This window comes from Capra hircus, chromosome 22 (genome assembly GCF_001704415.2).
Source record: "Capra hircus breed San Clemente chromosome 22, ASM170441v1, whole genome shotgun sequence".
Classification (NCBI taxonomy): Eukaryota; Metazoa; Chordata; class Mammalia; order Artiodactyla; family Bovidae; genus Capra; species Capra hircus.
Window position 1 is genome coordinate 43,534,260 of NC_030829.1, and position 26,020 is coordinate 43,560,279.

Below are 26,020 nucleotides of genomic sequence, written 5' to 3' on the forward strand. Positions count from 1 at the left end.
GATATGAGAATGCATACTTTTAAGTGTTTTATCTCTCTCTCTTTTTTTCAAGTGAAGCAAGTAAAGTATTAAGAGGAAAAAGAATATATGTGTGGATAGGCACAGGAGCAGACTCGGGGAGAGAGAGTCACTGAGTCGCTTTGTGTACTTTTAAAATGATTTTATGTATTTGGAACATTCCTCATAATGGTCATTGCAATTATAGGTTATTTTTAGTAAAACTTTGGTAAATATCTGCACCTTCCAGGAGCATAGTTCTTAAACATAAAATAAGCAAATGTCCCGGAAGGTGGCTCACTCAACTCTTTGGCTGTCAATTCAATTCGGTCGATCAGTTGTGTCCGACTCCTTGCGAACCCATGAACCGCAGCACGCCACGCCTCCCTGTCCATCACCAACTCCTGGAGTCCACCCAAACCCATGTCCATTGAGTTGGTGATGCCATCCAACCATCTCATCCTCTGTCGTCCCCTTCTCCTGCCCTCAATCTTTCCCCGCATCAGGGTCTTTTCCTTGGCTATAAAGGACCACATTTCATTTAGCCCAGTGCTTGGGTTTTTCAGAGCCCAACTAATCAGCTTCTGAGTACTTCCAAGACTCCCACTGGCAACCAGCCTGTATTTAACAGCTATTTGAGGCCTTCCACTGGACTGAATCTAACTCTGGGCAGTAACCAGCAAAAATTCCTTTGGAAGTCTCGATTGGGGAAAGCAACGAACAAACAGACCTTAAGGAATAGGGGCTATGAATTGATTCCAAATAACTGGAGAACTTAGCTGCCACCAGAAGTCCCCAATGTTGAGTTGGGGGAAGGATGTATGGGCTGGGGTTTTCCTGGGGAAATTTGGTCTGAAAGGCGACAGGCTTAGTTGGCCTAGGGCAGGAGCCTCTACCAGTTTGACCTGTTCTGTAAAGGAAAGCTAAAGAGTTCTGGAGTTGGAACGCAAAAAAGAGTGCAGATCAATGGAGAGGAACTGACTGATGGTTACTGGAAAGGTCAACTCAGAGTTGGAAGGCTGTCTTTGGAAGTTCACTTCGGATCCAGCCTTGCCACCAATCTGTTAAAAAAGCTAAAATTCAACTGAGTTTTGTAAAAGATCTAATTGACTATTCCATGACTTGAGTCTGGCAGCATCCCAACTGGTAAACAGAAGGACAGTCTGAAGGGCTGTACAAAATGGAAGGTATTTATAGGCAGAAGGAGGGTGAGACAAGAAGGTATTAGCAAAAGAAAAGAAAGGATAGTTTTAGGCCACCTTCTTTTGGGGAAGAAAAGGATTGGCAGGGGTCTTTATCATGCAGATTACCTCGCTATTGTTGATGAGTAAATTTTAGATTGGTTGGGTTTAAAGGTCACATTTCTGGGAGGGGTTGAAACTGCAATTCAGTCTTAAGTTTGCTGTAGTGGAATGTGGGGTCTGCAAGTACACAAATGATTCCATTTTGACCCTTTTGCTTCTTTGGGCTTCCCTGATGGCTCAGGCGGTAAAGAATCTGCCTGCAATGCAGGAGATCAGAGTTTCATCCATGGGTCAGGAAAATCCCCTGCAGAAGAGAACAGCTAACCCCTCCAATATTCCTGCCTGGAGAATTCCATGGACAGAGAAGCCTGATGGGCTACAGTCCATGGGCTTGCAAAGAGTGAGACAGGACTGAGTGAAACTTATATAAATGTTAGATGGTGAATACAAATCTTAGTAGAATTAGTGGTCTTGTTGTAGGAAGGGGGACCCTTTCAAGGGCCTGAGAGGGGCCTTTATTGGGCCCTGGAAGGGGTCTCCCTTCCTGCAACAGTCTCAAGATACAGTCCTGCCATAAAATCACTCAGCTTTAAAGTTTCTAGAAAACCAGAGTACTAGTTCTGGAAGTCAGGAATGCAACTGCAATAAATACTTCGAAGGAAGCTAGTCAAGTCCTTGGCATTCCCTGTTTTTAAAGTTTCCAGTAAGAAACTTTAAATGAATTTGACTTATGTGTACAATGGATATCACCTCTAAGAAGCAGGGGCTTCCCTTGGATCAGATGGTAAAGAATCTGTCCGCAATGCGGGAGACCTGGGTTTGACCCCTGCTTAGAAAGATTTCCTGGAGAAGAGAATGGCAGCTCACTCCAGTATTCTTGCCTGGAGAATCCCCATGGATGGGGTTGCAAAGTCAGACATGACTAAGCGACTGCACTTCCTTTTAAGAAGCAAATAAAGCAGGAGAATTGTTTTAAATTGGAGAAGTAGGCCAATGTTGACTGAAGTCAGGTGGACTTTATATTCTTCCAAGTCAGCAATGTCTACCAAAATTAAAAAACAAAACACTGACTCCTAGGTAAGATGAGGTTATAGATTCAAATAAACAGAGCCTCCCACCACATGTAAATGGAATAAATTAAAAAAAAATTTTTTTTAAAGAAGACTTAATAGTCTAAAAGGCATTGAGGTGACGTGTTTGGCTAAACTGTCCAAAGATTCTGGGAGTTCACATACTGTTCCCCTTTTGGAAGAGAAAGTAGGTGATGGACATAATTCTTTGTAGAAGCATGGATATTCTTCCACTATCGCAGACAACAATATTCAGAGGACACAAAGTTTTAACAAGATAAGTGATGGATTATAATCAGAGAATGAGATCAAAATGGTGTTTATAGAGGTTGAGAAATGAAGGCAAAAAATTATATTATTGTACGACTAACAGGTGTACTCAGAGAAGGCGATGGCACCCCACTCCAGTACTCTTGCCTGGAAAATCCCATGGACGGAGGAGCCTGGTAGGCTGCAGTCCATGAGGTCACTAAGAGTTGGACACAACTGAGCGACTTCACTTTAATTTTTCACTTTTGTGCATTGGAGAAGGAAATGGCAACCCACTCCAGTGTTCTTGCCTGGAAAATCCCAGGGACGGGAGAGCCTGGTGGGCTGTCGTCTATGGGGTCGCACAGAGTCTGACAGGACTGAAGCGACTTAGCAGCAGCAGCAGCAACAGGTATACTAGAACCAGAGCTGAGTTGAGAGGATTAAATGGGATAATGCATGTTACAATGCTTAGCTATAGTAGGTGCTCAGTAACACTCACTGTTGCAATGAAATATTAGAATGTTAGCACTATTTATAGAATACATACTCTGAAAATTTCAGAGGAGGTGAAATGGTTTCCTTAAGCTTGAATTCTATTGAGACATAAATAACCAGCAAAAATAATTACATGATTAAATATAACAGACTAAAACAAATAAACACATGTGAGACCCGAAAGCTCTCATTCTAAAAAGAAAGATGAGGAAAGCAATACTTAGTGTAGTGTGCTATTTAAAAGCATAAGCTTTAGAGTTGGACCAACCTTATAATATAATCCTCAAAGCTGTTAGGATTTCAAATGAAGTATATAGCACTTGGTACATGGTAAGTGATCAGTAAATGATAGCAAGTTTTCTCTCTGGGGCTCAACTTCCTCACTTTTAAAAATAAGGCAGTAGTACAGTGGGTAAGGGTGTTGATATGAGAAGAAATGGTTTCTTGTCCCAGTTATTAGCTGTGATACCTTGGGCAGGTTACTTAACTTCTCTGACCCTGATTATCCTTATCTTTACAATGGAGACATTTCAGTGGACCATTAACATCCTGTTTTGTAATCTCCAGTGGCTTCTTGATGTGCAGCGAATCTTAAGTGGAAATCTGAAAAATCTACTCTGACATCTTCATTTGATGTTCTGGTTAATGTTTTAGAGGCTAGTGATGGAAATCAGAGTTCTCTTCAGCTGTCTTGCTTAACTAAACAAAATGTGGATTACATTTTGGAAGAAGTTATGAGGAAGGAGACCCATTTCATTTGTCTTGAGAAGTTTAGAAAATCAATTTAAGAAGACTGGTGGAATCAGGTGAACATTGTTTAATTATATATATATAAATTTAAAAAATATTTATTACAATATTGCTTCTGTTTTTTATGTTTTGGTTTTTTGATAACAAGGCATATGGGATCTTAGCTTCCTGTTCAGGAATCAAAACTGCAGCACCTGCATTGGCAGTCTTAACACTGGATTGCCAGGGAAGTCCCAGGTGAACACTGTTTTAAGGAATTCTCTATAAACCTCAAAGCAGACAGACATGCTTAATCACTGAGTGCTGTCCAGCTCTTTGCAACCCCATGGACCTGCCAGGCTCCTCTGTGCATGGGATTTCCCAGGCAAGAATACTGGAGTGGGTTGCCATTTCTTCCTCCAGGGATCTTTCTGACCCAGGGATTGAACCCAGGTCTCCTGCATTACAGGCAGATTCTTTACCAGCTGAGCCACAAGGGAAGCCCATAAAAGCCACTTAAAGGATACAAAATTGTTTTTTAATCTAACAAGCTTTCAAAATGCAATTTTTAGTTCTTCAACTGCTAAGCAATTCTTTACATGTCTTTCCAGTGAAGAGGAAGTTTTCTTCTTGAAGACAGTCTATAATTTATTTTAAGTTAAATTCTAGGCAAATATGTGATCTCTTAGGTAATTGCATAGACTTTCAGTTATTAAAAAATTAAATAGTATTTTGTTGCACACTAGAAATTAATAAACATGTCTGTTAAGTTGCTTTTAGAGTTTAAAACTCTGATTATATTAAATCAATTGCTGTCCCTTTGCATTTCCCTTGTTTTCTTCAAATGTATATTTAATCACATTTATTTTCACCTTAAGAATTTATTATTGGAACATTTGAGAATTTAAACAGGAGGAACAGAATAAACCCACTGAAATCTATGAAGTGGCTTTACCATATCCACTGGAAGAAGGAAGTTTTGGGTTTTGATTGCCCAGGGTCACTCCTAAAATATGAGTTTCTAAAGGGTAGTTCTACCAGATGGAGTTTTACTCAGTAGGTCTTCAACAACATAAAGCTTATCCATTGTGAAACTTTGCAGGTTTTTCTTATGCAGCCCCATCCTGCAGAATGCACCAGCTGGAATAAACAACTACAGAACCACCTGCTGCTGCTGCTGCTGCTGCTGCTGCTAAGTCGCTTCAGTCATGTCTGACTCTCTGTGACCCCATAAACGGCAGCCCACCAGGCTCCCCCATCCCTGGGATTCTCCAGGCAAGAACATTAGAGTGGTTGCCACTTCCTTCTCCAATACATAACCACCTAGGACAGCACAATTAGGAAAAGAAATTAAATATCCTGGTAATGTGTCTAATAACTATTAATTTATCATTGTTATAAATTTAAATCGGAATAGCTGGACTTGTGACCAGAGGAAAAGAAAGAAAGGGGTATTTAAGTATTTTGGGAAGTCCCTGGCAGTCCAGTGGTTAGGACTCTGCACTCACGGTGTGGGTTTAATCCCTGGTTAGGGAATTAAGATCCCACAAACCATGTGCCAAAAAAATACTTCTTTTAAAAAGTTGATGTTTCCAGTTTTCTCCATTATAATGCTGTAATGAATAATGAACATCTTACAAGTATCATTTGGAAACTTGAGAGAAATTTTGGTACCATAAACTATTGGAAGTTTTACAATTTGGTAGGTTAGTTAAATAAGTTATCTTACATGCATACAATGAAATGCAACCCTTAAAAAGAATGAGTTAAATCTATAAATACTGATATTTTAAAATGGTCACAGTATATTATTAAATAGAAAAAGAAGTTGCTTAGCAGTGTAAAATCCCATTAACATTTATATAGAAAAGTTAGTATTTCATTGAGTAAAATCTGGAAGAATAAATTTTAAGCAATGATGAACTTAATCATCAAATTCAAGTTTTTTGAAAAAATTATCTAAATGGTGCATGAATAAATTCATCTTATAAAAATAAATTAATACAGATTCACAGATACTTGTATTCAAATGTTCAATTTTATTCATAGAAGTCCAAAACTTCAAAACAACCCAAATGGGCTATCAATTGATGAATGGATAAAGAAACTAGTATATCCACAATGGAATGTTACTTGGCAATTAAAAAGAACAAAGTATTGGTACTTGCTATAACATGGGTTAATCTCAAAATCATAATGCTAGGAGAAAGAGTTTATACACAAGAGTTTGACTGGTCTGTATTACGCTGTAAAATTTGCATGAAATTTTGGAAAGGGCAATCTTATGACAGCATCCGTGGTTGGCCAGTGGAAGAGGATGACTACAAATGAGTATGAGAACTTTGGGGGGTAATGTAAACAATTAATATCATGATTATGGTGTTGGCTACAGTACTGTATGCACTTGTTAAAATTAATAGAATTGTACACTTAGAATTGTGTTGCATGTAAATTATATCTCAATAAACTGAATTTTTAAAGTATAGATAAAACTCTCTTTTAACTGTCACCCCCAGAGTCGGTTCCCTTACTCTCTAGGAAGGTGCCCTCCTCCCTCCACAGGTTAGACAGGTAACCACTAAATGTCATTACTGCAGATTCTTTTTCAAAGTTATTCTGCATTTATACACACGCACACACACTCACACATTTTTATGTTACTTTACTGTGGGGCTTCCCAGGTGGTGCTAGTGGTAAAGGATCCACCTGCCAATGTAGGAGATGCAAGAGACTCTGGTTTCATCCCTGGGTGGAGGAGATCCCCTGGAGTAGGGAATGGCAACCCACTCCCCGTATCCTTGCCTGGAAAAATCCATGGACGGAGGAAACTAGCAGGTTACAGTGCATAGGGCCTCAGAGAGTCACACATTGACTCAGCAGCAGAGCAGATATCACTTTACTGTACTTAGTAATTATTTGGGGTTTCACAGTAAGTGTACTCTGGAGATCTTTTTATTAGAATTTATAGTTGTATGTCATTCTAAATCCGGAGAGTATTCTCAAAAATAGTATGGATAGATCATAATTTATTCAGTTGTCCCTCAGTCATTCAACTATATTTGAGTGATTACAGAGTAATATAAAAACAGACTAGGGTCCAGTTCTCTAGAGTTTTTACACAAGTGGGAGAGGGGAAGAGGGTTACCAATAGTAATATCAAAAGTGAAATCATAACTATGAAGAGCAGATGGTTTGAGTCATTTATCTAGTCAGAAGGTCAATAATGTATTTTCCAAGGGAGTTAAACAGATCTGAAAGGTGGGTGAGCATGTCTTAGCCAGCATAAGCGTCGAGGTGGGGAGTGGGGGTGCCGCTAATCCTAAACTGCACCAATGGTATGGCGGAAATACATGGGAGGTGGAGAAGATTGTGGGGAACTTTATTTTTAACAAGATATATACTTTACTTTGTAGACAAGAAAACATTAAGATCATAAATATTTTTGAAATGAGGCTTTCCACTTCAACATCGGGAATAAATCTTCCATGCTCCTTTTTGGAGAGAAGAAAAATAAGCCTTCCCCGTTGGCTTCTCTTAAAAACCTGCAATAGAGGATGTAAATGTCTTGGAGCTCTTTGTCTTGACAGACGATTAGGGATCTTTACTATGACCCGGCGTTGGCGGGTTCGAAGTGTTTAGGCCTAGCTTCATAAAGAAGGGTTGGTACAGCCTCATTCTCTGCGCACTGGGTTTTGAACAACTTATCGCCTGAGAAAGCAAGGTTTGTCTTCAAGCCTCCATTAGGGCAAGTGTCTGATGCGCCGGATGAAACGTGTACCTTCGGAAACCAGGAAATCTCCAACACGCGCGGAAGAACGATGTTCACTACCTAACCCATACCACACAGCCCGCCTTTACGGAAGAAAGGAATACAACCTCCAGGATGCATTTCTCTGGGCCGAAACGTCTCTCCTTGAGTCTGATTGGACGTGACGAAGCAAGGCATTGTGGGACTGTGTCCGTCCTCCAGTACACGGAGGCTAACTAGCCTCGCCCAGCTCCAGGAGCCACGTCCGGGGGGCTACGCCGGCCAGAGGCGCACGTCAGCGAAGATGGGCCAATCTCTCTCCTGCGCAGGCGCAGTGGTTCGGGAAGCGCCGGAAGCGCAGGGGGATGGGGCGGCGGTGACGCGAATCTGTCCGCGTTGGAGGGGCCGGGCCGCTGCCGTAGTTGCCGCGGCTGCCTCGTGACGTGGCACAGCCGAAGATTTAACGTCGGAGCCGGAGCTGCCCCGCCAGTCGTGGAGCAGGTCCTCATCCTGCTTTTCGGGAGCTTTTTCGGACACGCCGGCTAGCGAACCGTCCCCGCAGCCGTCTTTCATCCTCAGCAGCTCTTTCCTCGCCGAGTTTTCTGGGAACGTAAAAGGAGAAGGCCCGGGGACGCCCCAAACCCCTTTTGCTCCTGCCCATTGCAAGTGCCACTACCGCCATGGGCCTCACCATCTCCTCCCTCTTCTCCCGCCTCTTCGGCAAGAAGCAGATGCGCATTTTGATGGGTGAGTAAGGGCCTGAGAAAAGAGACCAGGCCCGGGTGGGGCGGACGGGTCTCTAAGCGCGGGGTGGCCTCGGGGCCTGTTTTTTGGTGTTTTTTTTTTTTTCCCCCCAGTCCGCTGCGGTGGGGGAGGGGCGGCGAGCTGGGGGTCGGGAGGAATTCCTAAAGGGGAACAATGGGGTGAAGGGTGGGCGGCCGTCGCAGATGTGTGGAAGAGGTTGGAAGTGGGCCGTGGGCAAGGTTTCCTCCTTCTGAGTTTGGCGATTTTTTGCTTGTCTTATTTGAAAGCCCGACACAGTTGGGCGGAGATGTGAGGGTAGCGAACTCTCGGATCTTCCGAGCCCGGAAGAGGCTGGCGAAGCCCATTCTGAGAGAGCGATCTGGCTCCCTTCTTCCCGGGTGTGGGCAGCGGTCGGGAGGGAGGGGGAGGCCCGGCGACTCCAACCTTCCTCCTCCCTCCTTTCCGCCCCGTGTACACACTCTGCACACTCCCAACACTGTGTGAGCGAGCAGTCGCCAACTGCCCTGAGCCGGCCCGGGCAGGAAGTGGCCAGGCCCAGTGCGGTGGCCCAGGAGCACCTAGCTTTCCGTGGAGTCCGGAATTCTCAGCGCGCTGTCCGCTAAACTTTGCCTCGCTCTGGATTCCGCCTCATATATATATATATATATATACACACACATATTCTTTTCTTTATTAATGTCCTTGAAAACTTGAGATTATCATGAAAGTTTCTTTTGGCCAATCTCAAGGGCTAAATATATTTAATTTACCAGAGAGTTTTCAAAGTACGTAATTTTGAAATTATTTGGAGGGGCGGGGAGAAGGCTTAGAAACTTGTTTTTAAAGCTGGTGACAAGTTTTCAGTAAGTGAACATCATGCCGCATATTAGGGAGACCTTGTTAAGTAGTAATTACACGAGTGTTTTTAAATCTTTTGGAAGGTGAGCTTTTAAAAAATTGCTCTTTAGGGTCGGTGTTTTGCTCTGCCGAGGGAGAATGGGCTTGTCACTTGAGTGATGTAAGCAGCGTCTCCCTGATGGTACTGTGAGTAGTTTTTACATCACAACTTAGGTCTGTGAACCTAAATAATGCTATGAGGAGCCTCGCTTAATTTAAACGTTGAGTTTTGTTGGTTCATTAGCTTGTTTTCTAGGGAAGTGGAGTAGGGGGAGGTTTTATTTGAAAGTTCCCGGAAGCAAGGTTCAAGATACACAACGGTTAAGGGTATGCACATTTTGGTTCTTTCTTCACTTAACTCAAATTCCAGCTTACTCACAATCCCTGAAACAATTGTTGATAATTCATTCGCAGAGATAAATGAAAGTGTTTTCTCTTTCAAAGTTTATCAGATTTCAGTTATGAAAAAGAATTATTTTTAGGAGGGTAAGCATAATGTTTGAGCTTTTAAAAGTACCTGAAAATCGACAGTCCGAAGTATTTGAAGTCAATGGGAGACCTTTGGACTGTCATAAATGAATTTCCAGCGTGTTCTTTAAAGAGATTACCTAGTGTGTGTTTCTGTTCTGGGAAAGTGTAGTGTGTTATATTTGAAATATAGTATATAATATTTTACTTAAGATTTCTTGTAAATTGTTTTTCTTTTCTTTAGTCTTTTGTAATGGCTGAAAGTTTCAGAAAAGAAAGGTAGAATTATGTATGGTCTAAGCACTTTCAAATATTGATATGTATTAGGGGAGCATTTCTCCTCCTTACGCCCCAGAAATGAAAGAAAGTGGAAGAAGAAAAATAACTTTGTGCATTTGTGCAGGGAATAGAAGTCATGATTTGAAATTATTTAAATCATTCCATGTTAAATTTTCTATTAGTCAGGTTTGCTATTCTTGTTTTGCACTTTAATTCAGGATAATTAGGTTTCCTTGATTAAGTACAGTGAAATCACAAGGTCACCTTTTATGGTAACTCATCAAATGAAGCATTAACCATATGGGGAGTATGTGTATGGATAGTGAAATAGGTGATTTGGAAATTTCATTACTCTTAGATTTTTATATCTAGCTTTATGAGTGATAGCATAAATAATCTTAATGTGTCTGCGCCATCCAAGTTTAGAATTACCAATTAAAGACTATTTTTCCATTATTAATGTTCTCTGACAGGCATGTGTTCTTCCTTTTCCTTTATATGGCTTAGATAAAATTCATGCTTTCTTGAGTCAGTGACTTTTTCAGATTTTATCATTTTAAAGTATTATTGAAAGATAGCAGTTAGCTAATGAATCTGGTTTGCCAAATTACTGTGGAGTTTTACATTTTATTCTTACATATGCTTTCCTGAAAGCTAAAGTAATTTAAAAAGATGTTTGAAGTTGCACTTTATGTTAACTAATTAAAACTAGCACAGTGTATCGAATGTAACATCAAACTATAGATTGATAGAAATTATTTAATTTTTCTCCAAAGGGAAAATCACATGTGAATGATTATTATTGAGCTTAAATTCAGTCAGTTACCACTTTAGATTTGTCATATAGTTCCTTTATTATCCTGTTTTCTGTATGATCTCCATATTTTAATTTGTGATGAGATGTAATTTTCGTAAATGACTCCCTAAATGTTTATATTTGAAAACAATATGTTATGTAGAGGAGTTATTAATTCTACTCTCTTTAAACGTGAAAGTTGTTGCCTGTTGAAAAGCTGGAAAAGTGTTGGCTTTCAAAAAAATTGCTAATCCAGTGTAGATTTGTGTTATTTTACATGTGATTAGCTTTTTTGGACCATATATTTACTATGTAACTTCTGGTCTTGATTCTAAAAATAATGTCCTTTTTGTTAAATTTAGAAGATGTGAACAAGAATAATTGATACCTTATAATTCTACCATTCCACTATATTTGTTATATTTACTCTTAGCCTTAAAGAGGAAGTTTTTGTTTCTCCAGAATTGTAGTTGTGGTATATAGCCTTGTGTTCTTTTTGACTTAGTTTATTATGACCTTTTCCTTAGGTCATTAACTGAAAACATAATTGTCAGCCTTTAAAAAAGAGGAGAGGCCTTCTGGCTAGTTATATGATAGAGGGAAGTGATAGAAGAGGCAAAAATCCTTAGCTTTATGCCGTTAGAAGTTGATGAAGCCACCCTTAGGTGCACCCTCATGTGTTACTATGAGGTATTTCTATTAGAGACTGATAATTTGCTATTAATTAATAGCACAGTAATCAAAGTGCTGACATCCCTCAGCTGTTGGGTAGAAGCAAAACCCAAGCTCATTATAATTTTCCTATACACCTGTTAGCATCAGTGTCAGTTTTGATAACTGAGCCTCTGAGGAATTAGATAAAATATTAATGTACCTTGGGTCCACCAAGCAAATCTGAGGGAAGAATGTTGATATATGAATACTCTGGCATCAGACCTAAGATTGTTTTTAATGAAAAAAAAAAAGAGATGTAGTTCACATAATACTCATTTAAAAGTGTGTAATTCAGAGATTTTTAGTATATTCACAAAGTTGTATAACCATTAACACCATCTTTTTTTTTTTTTTTTTTTTGGTGGCTGTGGGATCTTAATTCTCTGAGAGGGGATCTAACCTGGTCCATTGCAGTGAAAGCCCAAAATCTTAACCGTTAGGCCACCAGGGAACTCCTACCACTGGGTTAGTTCTAGAACATTTCATCAGCCCAAAGAGACACGCCACCACTTTAGCAGTTGCTCCTTCTCCTCACCGCTCCCTCTTGCAACAAACCATTTTTCTGCTTTCTGTTGCTATGGTCTGGTTTGTTCAGGATATATGTTGCCTTTAGTGTCTGACTTTTTTCATGTTTCCAAGATTCATTATACTGACACATTATAGCCTGAATCAGTACTCCATCACTTTTTATGGCGCAACAGTAATTCCATTGTATGGATATAGTCCACAGTTTGTTTATCATTCATTCATCAGTTGATGGAAATGTAGTTGTTTTTACATTTCGGTTCTTGCAAATTATGCTACTATGAACATTCATGCAGTTTTTGTGGAAGCATATATTTTTAATTCTTGTGGGTAAAGTAACAAGGGAATGGGATTGTTGGGTCATTCTTAATTATGTTTTACATATTGAGGAACTGACAAACTTTTTCAAAGCAGCTACACCTTTTCATACCTCTGCAGCTATATATGGATCTAGTTTCTTGAAAAGATCTTGTGTTTTAAAATCTGTGTTACTACTCCTGTGATTCTGAGAACATTTCTGAATTTCAGATTTTGCATCTAAAAAATGGAGAGTTATTGTGAGGGTTAAATTACGAAATGTATGCAGTCACCTGGTATTGTGTTTGGAACACAATAAGGACTTGATTTTTAATTATTTAAAAATGATTATGAAGTTTTATTTCAAGCTTCCTTGTAGAAAATCTGAAAGATAAACAAAACATGAAGAAAACTATCCTAACTGGAACTTTACTTACTGAAAATATACTTGTATCTTTTCAGTCTTTTTTCTTTGCATTTGGTTTTTTCCCAAGTTGAGGTAATTGTAATCTATTTTCTTTAACTTAAAATATAAGTATTTCTAATGATTGCCAAAAGATTTGGGGGACAGTTTTGCTGCTTTGGACTGTTCCGTCGACGTGTAGGTCCAGTCAAGGAGAACAAATAATTCCAGTATATCTTTCAAAACAGTGACTTGTTTATGAGGGTGAGAGGGAGGGGGAGGACATTACTGGACTGTACAGATTAGAGTCTTATCTTGGCTAGTTGAGGATTGGTTATAGCTTCATTTCGTGCAGAAATCTCATTGCCAAATATTAAAACATTAAGAAAATACGAACTTAAGAAATCACTAAAGTGGCACAGAATTGTTACACCAACATTTTTTTGAATATAGAACTATATAATGAGCGATGATGTACATTAATTTGTGCATCTTAAACTTCAGGATAAATATACCTCAAAACTTACGGCTTGCATTTATACAACACTTATTTTAGATGCGACTCAAAAAAGATAATCTTTGTGATTTTAGAGTCTTGTATGTGGCTGTGAGCCACTTAGCTCTTGTTTTAAAATTTTAAAAGTAGCTTCCAGATGCTTAAAAAAACTTTATGGATACACTGTTTTGTATCAATTAAAATAAACATAAAATATTAAGTCTCTAAAGCAGTCATCCTGATGAGTTTTCACTAGTCTCAACAGTTTCTAATAAAGGAAAGACATTACTTGGGGAATATTTTCTTTTTAATGAAATCAATACATGTTTATTGTGTAAAAAAGTTCCATACACTGTATAGAGTAGAAAGATATTAATCATGCATACAAACAGGTATAAATTGTCATTTAAAGAAAAGTTTAATTACCTGAATGCTTTTGTATAACCTAAAGTAGTTATGTAATCATTATTTAACCTGGATTTCTTTCATTCCTTATCAATATTGTTGGACTTACATTGTTTTCAAACTAAGTTTTCTACCAGTGCTCTTTATTTCTCCATATAGATTCACATTATTATTTAGAATCCTTTCACTTAAGTTTGAAATTCCTTTTAGTATTTTTTTGTAGGATAGGTTTGCTAGTAACAAATTCTCTTAGTTTTTATTTAGAAACTTCTTACTTTCTCATTTTTGAAGGATAGTTTTGCTGTACGTAGGAGTCTTGATGGATGTTCTTTCTTCCATTACTTTGAATATAACATCCTGCTGCCTTCTGGCTTCCATAGTGTCTGATGAGAAGTCAGCATTTAATCTAATTGAGAGTCTTTTGTACATGATGAATCATTTTCTCTCTTGCTGCTTTCAAGGTTCTTTCTTTCTCTAGCTTTCAGCACTTAATCTAAGTGTTAATTTTTTTTGTAGTTCATCCTACTTCGAGTTTTTTGGCTTTTGGGATGTGTAGATTCGAGTTTTTCATTAACTTTGGGAAGTTTTCAGTCACCTTTTCTTCAGATGTTCTTTCTGTCTCTTTCCTTTTCTGGGGCTCTCATGATGCATATTTTGGTATCCTTGATGGTGTCCCTCTGGTCTCTGATACTCTGTTTACTTCATTATTTTTTTTCCTTTTCCTCAGTGTGAATAGTCTCAGTTGACCTCTCTCAAAGCTCATTGATTCCTTTTTCTACCAGCTCAGATATACTGTTGAACTCTTCTAGTGGTGTTTTTCCATTTCAATATTGTACTTTTTAACTCCAGAGTTTCTGTTTGATTGTTTTTAATAGTTTTCATATGTCTGTTTGATGAGATACCTTCTCATACTTTCCTCTAGCTCTTTTTTCTCTTTAAAAGTTTATTATATTTTATTAATAAAATAATAAAATATTATATTAGTTTGGGGGGAGTATAATTGCCTTGCAATTCCAGGGAGATCTTAAAGCTCTCCCCATTGTAGGATACAGAGCATGTAGGATTGTTATATGTAGAAGGAATTTGAATAGCCTACTCTAGTCTTTGATTTCATTTAGGACTGATAAAAGTTAAACTACTTGCACAGGAATGTAAATTGTATAAGTGAGGTGATTTCAGCTTTTCTTTTTTTAACAGCATGAGTTTCCTTTGTTAAAGTCATGCTCTGAAGTAAATATCCTTACTTAAGTCAATACTTAGTTGAATTGATTTTAAAATCTGTGATAGTGTTAATGTAGGCAACCAAATGTGATTCCTTAAGATGAATAATCCATTCAATGAGGTTATTAGGTATTGACCTTCCATTTTTGAAGGCTTTAGCAAGTAATGTAGTATGTGCAGATTTTCAAAGATTGATGGTTTTCTCAGAAGCAAAGTACATTCCTCCCTACTTATATCCACCTGCCTCAAAGGAATTTTAAGAATTTAGGCATTACTTCATTGGAGATGAGTATGACAGGGCAGTTTTCACAACCCAAATTAACCAGTCTTTTGTAAAACTTCTGCACATTTGATGTTGAAATGGATTAAGATACAGGTAAAGTTGACCTCATCTTTATAATTTAAGAAGGGCATAATTATATACAGTTTTTTCTCTAACATTAAGACCTTTACTTAAAATTTTCTTGGTATATTAAAGGGAATTGACTGTCAATCGTAAAGATTGCTCTTAATTTGTTCTTACGTGTTCTTTGATCCCATTTCTAATTTGTGTTTTTTTAAATGGTAGTATTTCATAGAATTGATGAGGACTTGAAAGAGATCTTAGATTACTTGATCAGGTCCCTTTATTTTATACCTAATTTCTCTAACCTTTCCTTAAGGGATCCCATGCTGTCTCTCTAGGTGTAGAAAGGAAAATAGAAATGGCTTTTTTAGGAAGTGTAGTCTTTGGGAGCTAGAAATGAGGTGATTTCATTTCTAACTCATTAGTGCCTTGACCAGTCAACTTTTGTTTTCAAACTAAAAATTTGTTGTAAAATTGTTTCTTAGTGTGTCCTTTTGGTCTAGATTTAAAATCTGTAATGTCTTCTTCTAGTTGGATTGGATGCTGCTGGCAAGACGACCATTCTGTATAAACTGAAGTTAGGGGAGATAGTCACCACCATTCCTACCATTGGTAAGGTTTACAGTGATTTTTTTTTATATCATAATAATGTATTATAAAGTGAAATAGAATACAGTTTAATTTTGACTTTTTTTAAGAGTAGTTTTTGGCTCACAGAAAAATTGAAAGGAAACTACAGAGATTTCCCATATGTCCTCTTCCCCTGCACATGCATAGCCCTCTCCATCATCAATATTACTTATTTTACCAATTAATAAACATACATTAACACATCGTAGTCATCCAAAGTCCCTATACTTAAGGTTTGGTACATTCTGTGGGTTTGGACAAATGTACCATTAATAACATATATGCATCATTGTAACTGTCTTGGTTTTTACCTTTGTTGATTATGTATTAGGACTTTAAAAAAAAACCAATTCGGGGGGGAATTCCCCAATCAAAGGGGTTGTTTTCTGAATGACAAAATGTGCAAAATGGTCTTTTCTTTCTTTCTTTCTCCTATATAGGTTTTAATGTGGAAACAGTAGAATATAAGAACATTTGTTTCACAGTATGGGATGTTGGTGGTCAAGATAAAATTAGGCCTCTCTGGAGGCATTACTTTCAAAATACCCAGGTAAGTAAGGAATGCTATACCTTTTATAACTTCTCTTTATATGTTTCATGTTGTAAAGTTTAATATATACTGTTTACTTGGATATTCGTGTTCACTGTGTGAGTTGGCATTCTTCTTATCAGTACTTCCGTGTTCTTCAGTGGACTCTCTCCTTCGTGCCTCTGTAGACTAAATTACCTAGGGTAGAAAAGTTAAATAATTATCATTAGTGATATTTTGGAAGGTGGATTGGGATGGCTCTCAAGATTGAATTAGATGTCTTATCAGTGGTTCTGTTGGTTTCATTCTTAGTGTGGAATCTTAGAAGTAAGATCTTCTAAAAGTATAGCTTTCTGTCGTCGTAGTTTTTAATGAATGTACTGTGATTAATAGTTCTTAATTTAACTCAGTGAAGAGTTTATTAAAATACATGAGGAAAAAATTAAATTAGAGCTTCTCTGTTGATTTGTGAGGTATTTTTGTATTATCATGTAGTATGTATAATACTGACCTGGAAGAGACTTTAGTGATCCTATGGAGCAGGAATTCTCCAATTTGACTGCGTATTAAAGTCACCTGGAGAGTATTAAAAGCCTCAAAAACCTGAGCATAATACCTGGCCACTTGAATCAGAATCTGTGGCAACATAAACTAGACATGAGTAGTGTTTCTCAAATTTTAATCTGCATATGAATCACCTGGGTATTTGTTAAAATACAGGTCAGTTCAGTGGGACCTGGCTGAGTAAGGCTTGAGATTCTTCATTTCTAGCAAATTCTCACAGGATGGTGCTTAATGCTGCTGGTTAGGCTCCATTACTGGGTTTTTCAGCAGTAGCATTTTTGACATTTCAGAGTGGTTAATTCTTTGTTAGTGAGTATGGAGAGGACTCTCCTTTGCATTCATTGTAGAGTGGTTGGCAGCATTATTGGCCTTTATCCACTAGTTGTAATCTACCCAGTCATAGTCTCCCCTACCCAGTCCAGTTGCAACAACCAAAAATGTCTCCACGTATTGCAAAATATTTCCTGGAGACAAAATTGCTCCCTCTTAAGAACCACTGTGGTAGTCTAATTCTTATATATGAGGAAACTGAAGCTTGGAATGACTTAAGACTGGAGAGCTGGTTCTTGTTTTACATTTTCAGTTAAGTAGGTCCCGACTCTGGTGATTTCTACCACATGAGGGATTTCTCATTAGTTTTTGTTTACTACTGGAGTTGATAAAGGTTTGTAAAAAATAGTAATGTGTGATGTTACAAGCACTTCCTATGTTTAAGATCTGCAGATGTCATTCTTGATTCTACTTCTTAATAACATTGTATACAAGTGAGGTTTATTGCCACCATGTAGCAGTGAATACTCTAGGTGAGTGGCTGAAACAATCAGGTTTAAGTCATGTTAAGTAAGTGACATACTTTTTATTAAAAAATAAAAGTGTTTCTGTTCATTAACATGAAAGTGAAAGTATCAGTCGCCCAGTTGTGTCTGACTCTTTCTGACACCAGGCACTGTAGCCTACCAGGCTCCTCTGTCCATGAGCTTCTCCAAATAAGAATACTGGAGTGCGTTGCCAGTCCCTTCTCCAGGGGGAATCTTCATGACCCAGGGATCAGACCTGGTTCTCCCGCATTGCACGCTGATTCTTTACCATCTGAACCACAGGGAAGCCTATTCATTAACATAGCTGTGGTTAGAAAATGTTTCAACATGACTTATATTTTAAAACTTTGTTGTGGAATTTTTCAAATATATACAAATGTAAAGAATAGCATAATAAACTCCACATATCTATCACTCAACTTCAGTTATTAGGATATGAACAGTATTGTTTAATTGATATACCTTTATTATATATTTTGCCTTTTGGATTGTTTTAAAGTAAGTCAGGCATTTTTTTAGAGAACACATTTTTTTGAAATAAATTTGGTATGATACAAAACTGGTAATCTTAAACCTTTAATTCTTTCTAATTTAATTTTTATAATTTTACTGAAGTATAATTGATTTACAGTGTTTTAGTTTCTGATGTACAGCAAAGTGACTTAGTTATACAGACATATATTCTTTTACATGTTCTTTTCCATTATGGTTTGCCACGAGGCATTGACTATAGTTACCTGTGCTATACAATAAGACCTTGTTTATCCATCCTATATATACTAGTTTGCATCTGTTAGTTCCAGGCTCCCAGTTCCCCCTCATCGCCCCCATCTATCAACCACAAGTCTGTTCTCTGTGTCTGTGACCCTGTTCCTGTTTCGTAGATACGCTCGTTTATGTTGTATTTTAGATTCCACACATAAGTGGTGTCGTACGGTATTTGTCTTTCTTTTTCTGACTTTCTTCACTTAATATGATGACCTGTAGGTCCATCCATGTTGCTGCAAATGGCATTATTTTATTCTTTTTTACAGAGTAATATTCTGTTGTATGTGTGTGCTATATCTTCTTTAATCCTTTCATCTGTTGATGGATGTAGAGATTGTTTCCATGTTTTTAAGCCTTTAACTCTCGACCAAAGGTAACCCTGGTCGTATTCCTTGACTTGTTTAGACTGCTATTTAATTTACTTTTAACTTGTAATTAGACTCATTCCTGGCCTCTCTGGACCACCCTAGAATTGAAAGTTCAAGTACTTCTTCCCAGGGACCTCAAGGCTGCTGGAGAAAGCTTTATGATTACCTGATATAATCACCACTGTCCTTTTAAAGCTGTCTTTTGCAACATTCATGATCAGTTCTTTTAGAAGCTGATTATTCCATTTAACCATACTTTCTCTAACTTATATTAACAATCCATGACACATTGTTTATTGCAGTAAATTCCTCTTCTCTGTATAATTGAAATTATTTTCCTATTCTAAACAAATAAGTAAATATTTGGCTTTTTAAGTAGTCTTTTCTTAGACTAGCCATTTTTAGAATCCAATTTTTCTACCCTCTTGATTCTATGCTGTCTCAGGAAGTGAATAACTTAAACTTATTTCTAAAATAACCTTCCCTCTCAAGGTTATGTTGGGACTGATAGCGTTATTTGCATTTTAAACAATAAAAATAGATTGTTAGTAGTCCAGATAAAATTAGATCCATTTTAGAGGTATTACCTCTTCTAGAGAAGTAGGTTCTAACAAGGACTAACTTTCGAGATAGGAGGGAAAGGAGACAGTTACTAAATGCCTGTGATATGCCAGATACAAATGTTAGATTCTTTTATACCTCTGCGATTATGTTTCATCTTGAATAGGCTTAAAAAGTTGTTAGTGTTTTATTTTATAGAATAGGAGGCATGTTCAAAGACTAGGTAATTTATATAGTTAATAACCAGTGCTTAGATTTGAATTTATTTTTCCACTATGCCATTGTTGTTTGAGTTGCTAAGCCGTGTCCAAGTCTTTGTGACCCCATGGACTGCAGCACACCAGGCTTCCCTGTCCTTCACTATCTCCTGTAGTTTGCTCAGACTTAGGTCCATTGAGTCTATGATGCCATCCAACCATCTCATTTTCTGTTGCCCCCTTTTCCTCCTGTCCTCAATTTTTCAGCATTAGGGCCTTTTCCACGGAGTCAGCTCCTCACATCAGATGGCCAAAGTATTCGAGCTGGAGCTTCAGCTTCAGCATCAGTCCTTCCAGTGAATATTCAGGACTGATTTCCTTTAGGATTGACTGGTTAGATCTCCTTGCAGTCCAGGGGACTCTCAACAGTCTTCTCCAACACCACACTTCCAAAGCATCAGTTCTTCAGTCCTCAGCCTCTTTTGTGGATCAGCTTTCACATCCGTACATGACTACTGGAAAAACCGTAGCTTTGACCATATATGAACCTTTGTCAACTAAAGTGATGTTGCTGGTTTTTAATATGCTGTCTAGGTTTGTCATAGCTTTTCTTCCAAAGAACAAGCATCTTAATTTTTGGCTGCAGTCACCACAGAGATTCTGGAGCCCAGAAAAATAAAATCTACCTACTATGATACACTGGCTCGCAAAGCACCAAAATTTTTTTCAAAGGATAGGGTGTTTAAAATGATTTCCTGCAGAGATAAAGGAAATGGGCTTGAAGTTTTCTAGACCAAAAGAAAGTATTATGTCATTTAATGTCCGTAGTCTGAAATACTTATTGGCATAGTACCTAGCAAGCTTTATGATAGTACTGAGAGGATTAATCCCTCAGTGGATTTAATGTAATGACTTACACAAATAATAGCACAAGATAGTTTGTGATAAAGTGACAGAAGATTAAAAATACCTGGGTCAGGTTGTGGGGAGAATAATAATACTTGGTACAACAGGGATAGCTTTTAACAAATCTGCCCTCTCTCTAACTTAAAATTGTATACTTTTCCATGTGAAAGTTTTTGAAAGAATCTTAATTCAGCTAATTCCTTCCTAATTAGTATAAAATTCTAATTTTTTTGTAGTATAAAATTCTAATATATGACTATCTTTTAAGAATGGTTACTATCTTTTTTTTGTTAAGAATTTCTTACTTGATCAAGTCATTCTTGAATTTTTCTTGATTTATTTGGCTTAAAACTTTCTTGGCCCTGATTCTGGAACTGGCAGGCAGCATTCTAGAGTAAGACTTAACTATATAAAAAGTACTGACGTGCCCTCCTTCCTCTTTTTTTAGTTTCATTTTGTGCATGCCTTCGAGTAAGCTAATTCAGTTAGTAAATTGAATCTTTAGGATTGTCCTTTGACCTAAATTGGATTGTCCTTCCTTTATACTTCTGTGCCCACTTTATGGCCATTTTGTTACTAATATTCACCTGTACTTAAACTTGCAAGGGCAGGGGGAAGGGATAAAATTTATTTTTTAGTGTAGTTGGAAAAAGAGTAAGGGTTTTTTGGGGGGGGAAATAGCACTGATAAGTTAAAAATCACAAATAGTGCTTAAATCTGTTTTTAGTTTTTATTGCTCTCTCTTTTCTTTTTTTTTTAATGTAAGAAAACTTTCTTCCTAGCACTTAACTGTTCATATGGTTTTGCTGCCTGTATATTTAGGTTTCATGTTTATTTTGTGTTTTAAGTTTAACTTATAATTTATTTAAACAATTTTTCTTCAGGGTCTTATTTTTGTGGTAGATAGCAATGATCGTGAAAGAATTCAGGAAGGAGCAGAAGAGCTGCAGAAAATGGTGAGAATATTTTTTTAATTTATCATTTCCAAGATATGTTATTTTCTGGGTGACAGTGGTAATATTAGTGGTCAGTACATTTTTACCGTAATCTGATTACATTAGTGAGCTTGGAACCTTGAGGAACTATATTCACAGGTTCTTAAGACTGCACATGAAAATTTATACTTATGAATGAGTGACTGCTTCAGCAAGTTGGGAGGAAAGCCCAATTTGTAGAATACTCTGTGAGTGAATCTCCTGTTTTGAAGTGTTTGTGACCTTGGAATCCTTGTTCCCAAGGTCATTGGGTTCAGTTTTCTCTATACTGTACCTATAATATATAACTTCAAAATGTTTTGTAATATCAACCATGATAAAAAATTCCACCTAAAGGATATAGCATTTTGGTTGATGGTGGCATTTTGACCTTGCCATGTATTAGTTTAATATTTTCATATATTCATATTGTTAAAAATCCTGGGGAGGGGATGGTTGAGGAACTTTGCCATGGTTTTAGACTTAGATTTGTGAAATATTTACTGAAATATTACCATTCATTGCTCCTAAGAATGTTGAGTGAAGTTTATAAAACCCTAGTGCTGGTATATGTGTAACTGGTGCTTTTTATGTCTCAGTTAAATATTACCCCTTCTACTCTTCCCTTTTTTTTTCCCATCTTTTTTTGGTAAAGTTTTATTGATATAATTCACATACCATAACTTCACTCATTTGATAGATAGAAGTCAATGGTTTCTAGTATATAAAATTGTATAATCATTACCACAGTTGAATTTAGAACATTTCATCATCTCCAAAAGAAATCCCCCATACCTTCCCTCCACTTGTCCCCCATACCTTCCCTCCACTCCACACTCCCCCGTATATATGCATATTGGCTTTTGTTAACCTTTTAAAAGGTTCTGTCGCTTTGTACTTAGCATAAGTTTCTGAGTTTTGTCTCATATCGGTATTTGATTCCTACCAGCTTCAGCTTTTGGTATTATTCTTGTATTTTTCATGAAATAGTATTTTTCACTACTGTGCCCTAATCACTATATTATTTTCCCATTGTTTGATCCAGTTGACCAGAAAGTATAAAAGTCCAGAAAGACTCGCCATGTAAATAAGTTTACAATTAAATACCATAAAGTTCTCCCATAATTGTTTATTCCTTTGTGTGTTTCTTGTCCTTGCCAGTCCTGATCCTCTGTGGGTGACTGTCAAGACTGAATGAATGATTTACCTTAACGAAGTGTAGGATGATTTACTTAAGAGAATAGTTTTGTTTTACTTCTAGGTGTATGATTATTGGTTGATGTTTGATAATGTATGTAATGTTGAATAAATGATGTATATATGTAGGAAGACAGTGTTTTACCTAGTTTGTACAATAATTGAATTTTGATTTGATAGTTGTTAAAGTCTTAGTTTTTATTTTTAGCTTCAGGAAGATGAGTTGCGAGATGCAGTGTTGCTGCTTTTTGCAAACAAACAGGACTTGCCGAATGCTATGGCCATTAGTGAAATGACAGATAAATTAGGTCTTCAGTCCCTTCGTAACAGAACAGTAAGTATTTGGAGTTTCAATTATTAGGATAATTTTTTAAGCTAGTATTTAAACTTTTATAACTTACTTGTCCTCTTTGAAACAGGCAGTGAGCACATCTTTTTAAAAGCTACAGGGACTTCCCTGGCGGTCCAGTGGTTAAGATGCCACTCTTCACTGCAGGGAGCATGGGTTCAAGCCCTGGTTGGGGAAACTAAGATCCCTCATGCCTTGCAGTGCAGCCAAAAAAAACCTATGAGAGACTCTTGCTTATATAAAAATGAGCTCTTTAAGCTTTATTTCAAACCTGTCTTTTATATATCTCTGCAGCACATATTTTGTGGTTAGGTTTTCTTTTTAAAACTCCAATATTTATCAGCTATATTTTAAATACTATTTGGTACTGTTTTCATGGTAGCACTAAACTTGTGCAGGGACTATAACTATGATATTAAACAAGTTTTGAGTTTTGAATTATAAAAAATATCTATTTTCTCTCCAATAGCTTATCATTTTAGATCAGTTATTTAAATATTAGCAAAATACAATCTACTGTTTTATATGTAAAAATATCACAAACTGTTTTTGTAGCTTGTGCTTTACAATAGTTTTTCATTAACTTGTCAACAAGGGAAATACTGTGGTATGACAATAACTGTATTCACTGTTTAACATGCCCCAGGCTAATTTAAATAAGACAGACTAAACGATGCCAGTTTTCCATGCTGAGGAGATACGAATTCATGCTTTTTCCCAGCCTTCTAGGTTATTAGGGTCTTTGGTGTTCAAGTAATAATTGGCAGCATATGGTAGACTTGAAGTGACTTTGCAACATTAAAAGAAGGTCTTTATTTTAAGCAAAATAAAATGGTCAATAAAGAAAATTAATAAATCATCCCATAAAGATAATTAAATTACTTTCTAGGTCTTTTTCTTGGTATTTGTAAATTTTCATGACATTTGATATAGTTACTGAAGATAATATTTGTAGACATTTTAAAGAGTGGAACTTTTGGGGCGCATGAGACTAAAGACAGTGAAATTTTTGGAAAAGCTTGCCTCTGAAATATCAGCAATCCCTACTCTTTGAAAATTTTGCTTCCTCTACTCTGAACTTAGTTTTATGAGAAACAAGGACCAAGTGGGTATTATTAATTATTAATACAAATCTTCCTGTGAACATTCAGATAAAATAGTAGTTGGTTAAATGTAATGAATGAGTAGCAGAACTTCTTTTCCTCTGTCCATTATTGATTCCTAGCTTCCATCAGCCTAGCTTACCTTGGTGGGTTTGGATATGATAGCTAATTAGTTCTGTGCTAGATGTAAAGAGTGCATGTGCAGATGATTTATGTTTTTTAATCCTCAGCAGTTATATGCTTTTTATATTTTATTAGATATAAAATTAGTCATTTGTGAGATATAATAATACTTTAACTCACTGACAACTTTATTTCCTATGACTTTATGTATTTTTTTTCCTTTTTTTTCTATATATTTATGGTACCTACTAATTCCCCTGGAAGATGATTTTCTGAATAAGAAATGGTAAACATTTGATTATATTAATCAAGCATTTTCTTGTTGTCCTTTCTTTACAGTGGTATGTTCAAGCCACTTGTGCTACACAAGGAACCGGTCTGTATGAGGGACTTGACTGGCTGTCAAATGAGCTTTCAAAACGTTAAATGAAGCTGGATATCTAACCAAGGACATGTTTGATAGAATTGGTCTAGGCTTGTTACAACAAAATTAGTTTGCATCTTGGTTATTAAACAGTATCTGGGACTGGTTTGGGCAGAATATTACTGCGTTTAAACTTATTTTGTTGCCAATTATTGTTTACCAAGTATAATGTTGCCATTTAGCAATATGCTTGGTTTTAAAGAGAGTCTCCTTAACTTGGGAAAAAAAAAGTGTCCTCTTTTAATTTTACTTCCCTTAAGCCTAAATGCCTGGACTTAGCTAATGTGACACCTTTTAAATAAATCCATTTTGAATGTTTTTTTTTTTTTTTGAGCCCACAACGAATAATGTTTTAAAGTTACCCCTTGCTACTTCAAATGATACCTTTATCATTCCTGGGACAGTCTGCTGATTTAAAAAAATGTAGCATTCCATTTGTATTTATTTTCCCCCCTTGCCAAAAAGATTTTTTAATACTGCTTGTACCAGCCAGGGAAATGCTCCAAAACACTATTCAGATCTTGCACTGAGGAACTTCTATTTCTCCCCCCATTGTTATTGACTCCTGGCTTCCATCAGCCAAGCTTACCTTGGTGTGGTTTGGATTTGATAATTAGTTCTGTACTAGATGTAAAGAGTGCATATGGAGATGATTTTTAATCCTCAGCAGATTGTCTTCCTTTATATTATATCTTTTTTATGTTGCATGTTGCTTTTGGTATCAGCCTGACTCTTTGCCCAGTATATGATAGTTCTGCTGATGTTTTATTGTTTATTGGTGAACATATCTTCATTAAGAGTTTTTGGAAAACTCATCAAACTCAATGAATAAGTTTTCTTCATAACCCATTTGGAATTATTCCTAATAAAATGATAAAAACATTTAATGGTGTTTGTTTTTCTTGAGTCTTGAAGATGTTTAAAATGGATTTTTCTTATTTAGCAGAGTTGATTTGCATTTATTACATACTGTGAACAGTCATACAGATCCCACTGAGTTTATTGTTTGAATTGGAAGTAAAATACGGGTTGCTAATCATGTGTATAACAGAGTGGGGAGCAGCTTCAAAAATTTAGTGTTCTTTGATAAAATACCATTTTGATGCTGTACATTTCTAAAGTCAGATCAAGAGTAAAAAGCTGTAATAAAATGAACTATCCCCAAAGTATATATGCATGTATTTGTTTCACAGCTCACAGTTTAAAAACATCCAAGTGTTTGCATGGCGTAATACATAGGTTGTTAGTGATGCTCCTCTCCTATGTAGGGGAACAAAGTTCACAAGCACTTTCTTTTTTAGTGTCACAAATTTCAGAACTTCTGCAGAAAGTGACTAATTCTTTGACATAAGGTATGTACCTCATGAACTTAATCTATGAAGT

The 26,020-nt window shown here is 36.8% G+C and overlaps 1 protein-coding gene across 1 annotated transcript; it reads left to right on the forward strand.

Moving 5' to 3' along the window:
- On the forward strand, positions 7,770–25,519 carry ARF4 (ADP ribosylation factor 4). Its single transcript, XM_018038356.1, has 6 exons — positions 7,770–8,282; positions 15,658–15,738; positions 16,197–16,306; positions 21,352–21,423; positions 22,847–22,972; positions 24,553–25,519. The coding sequence occupies exons 1-6, from the start codon at positions 8,216–8,218 to the stop codon at positions 24,637–24,639; spliced, it is 543 nt and encodes a 180-aa protein (XP_017893845.1). The 5' UTR covers positions 7,770–8,215; the 3' UTR covers positions 24,640–25,519.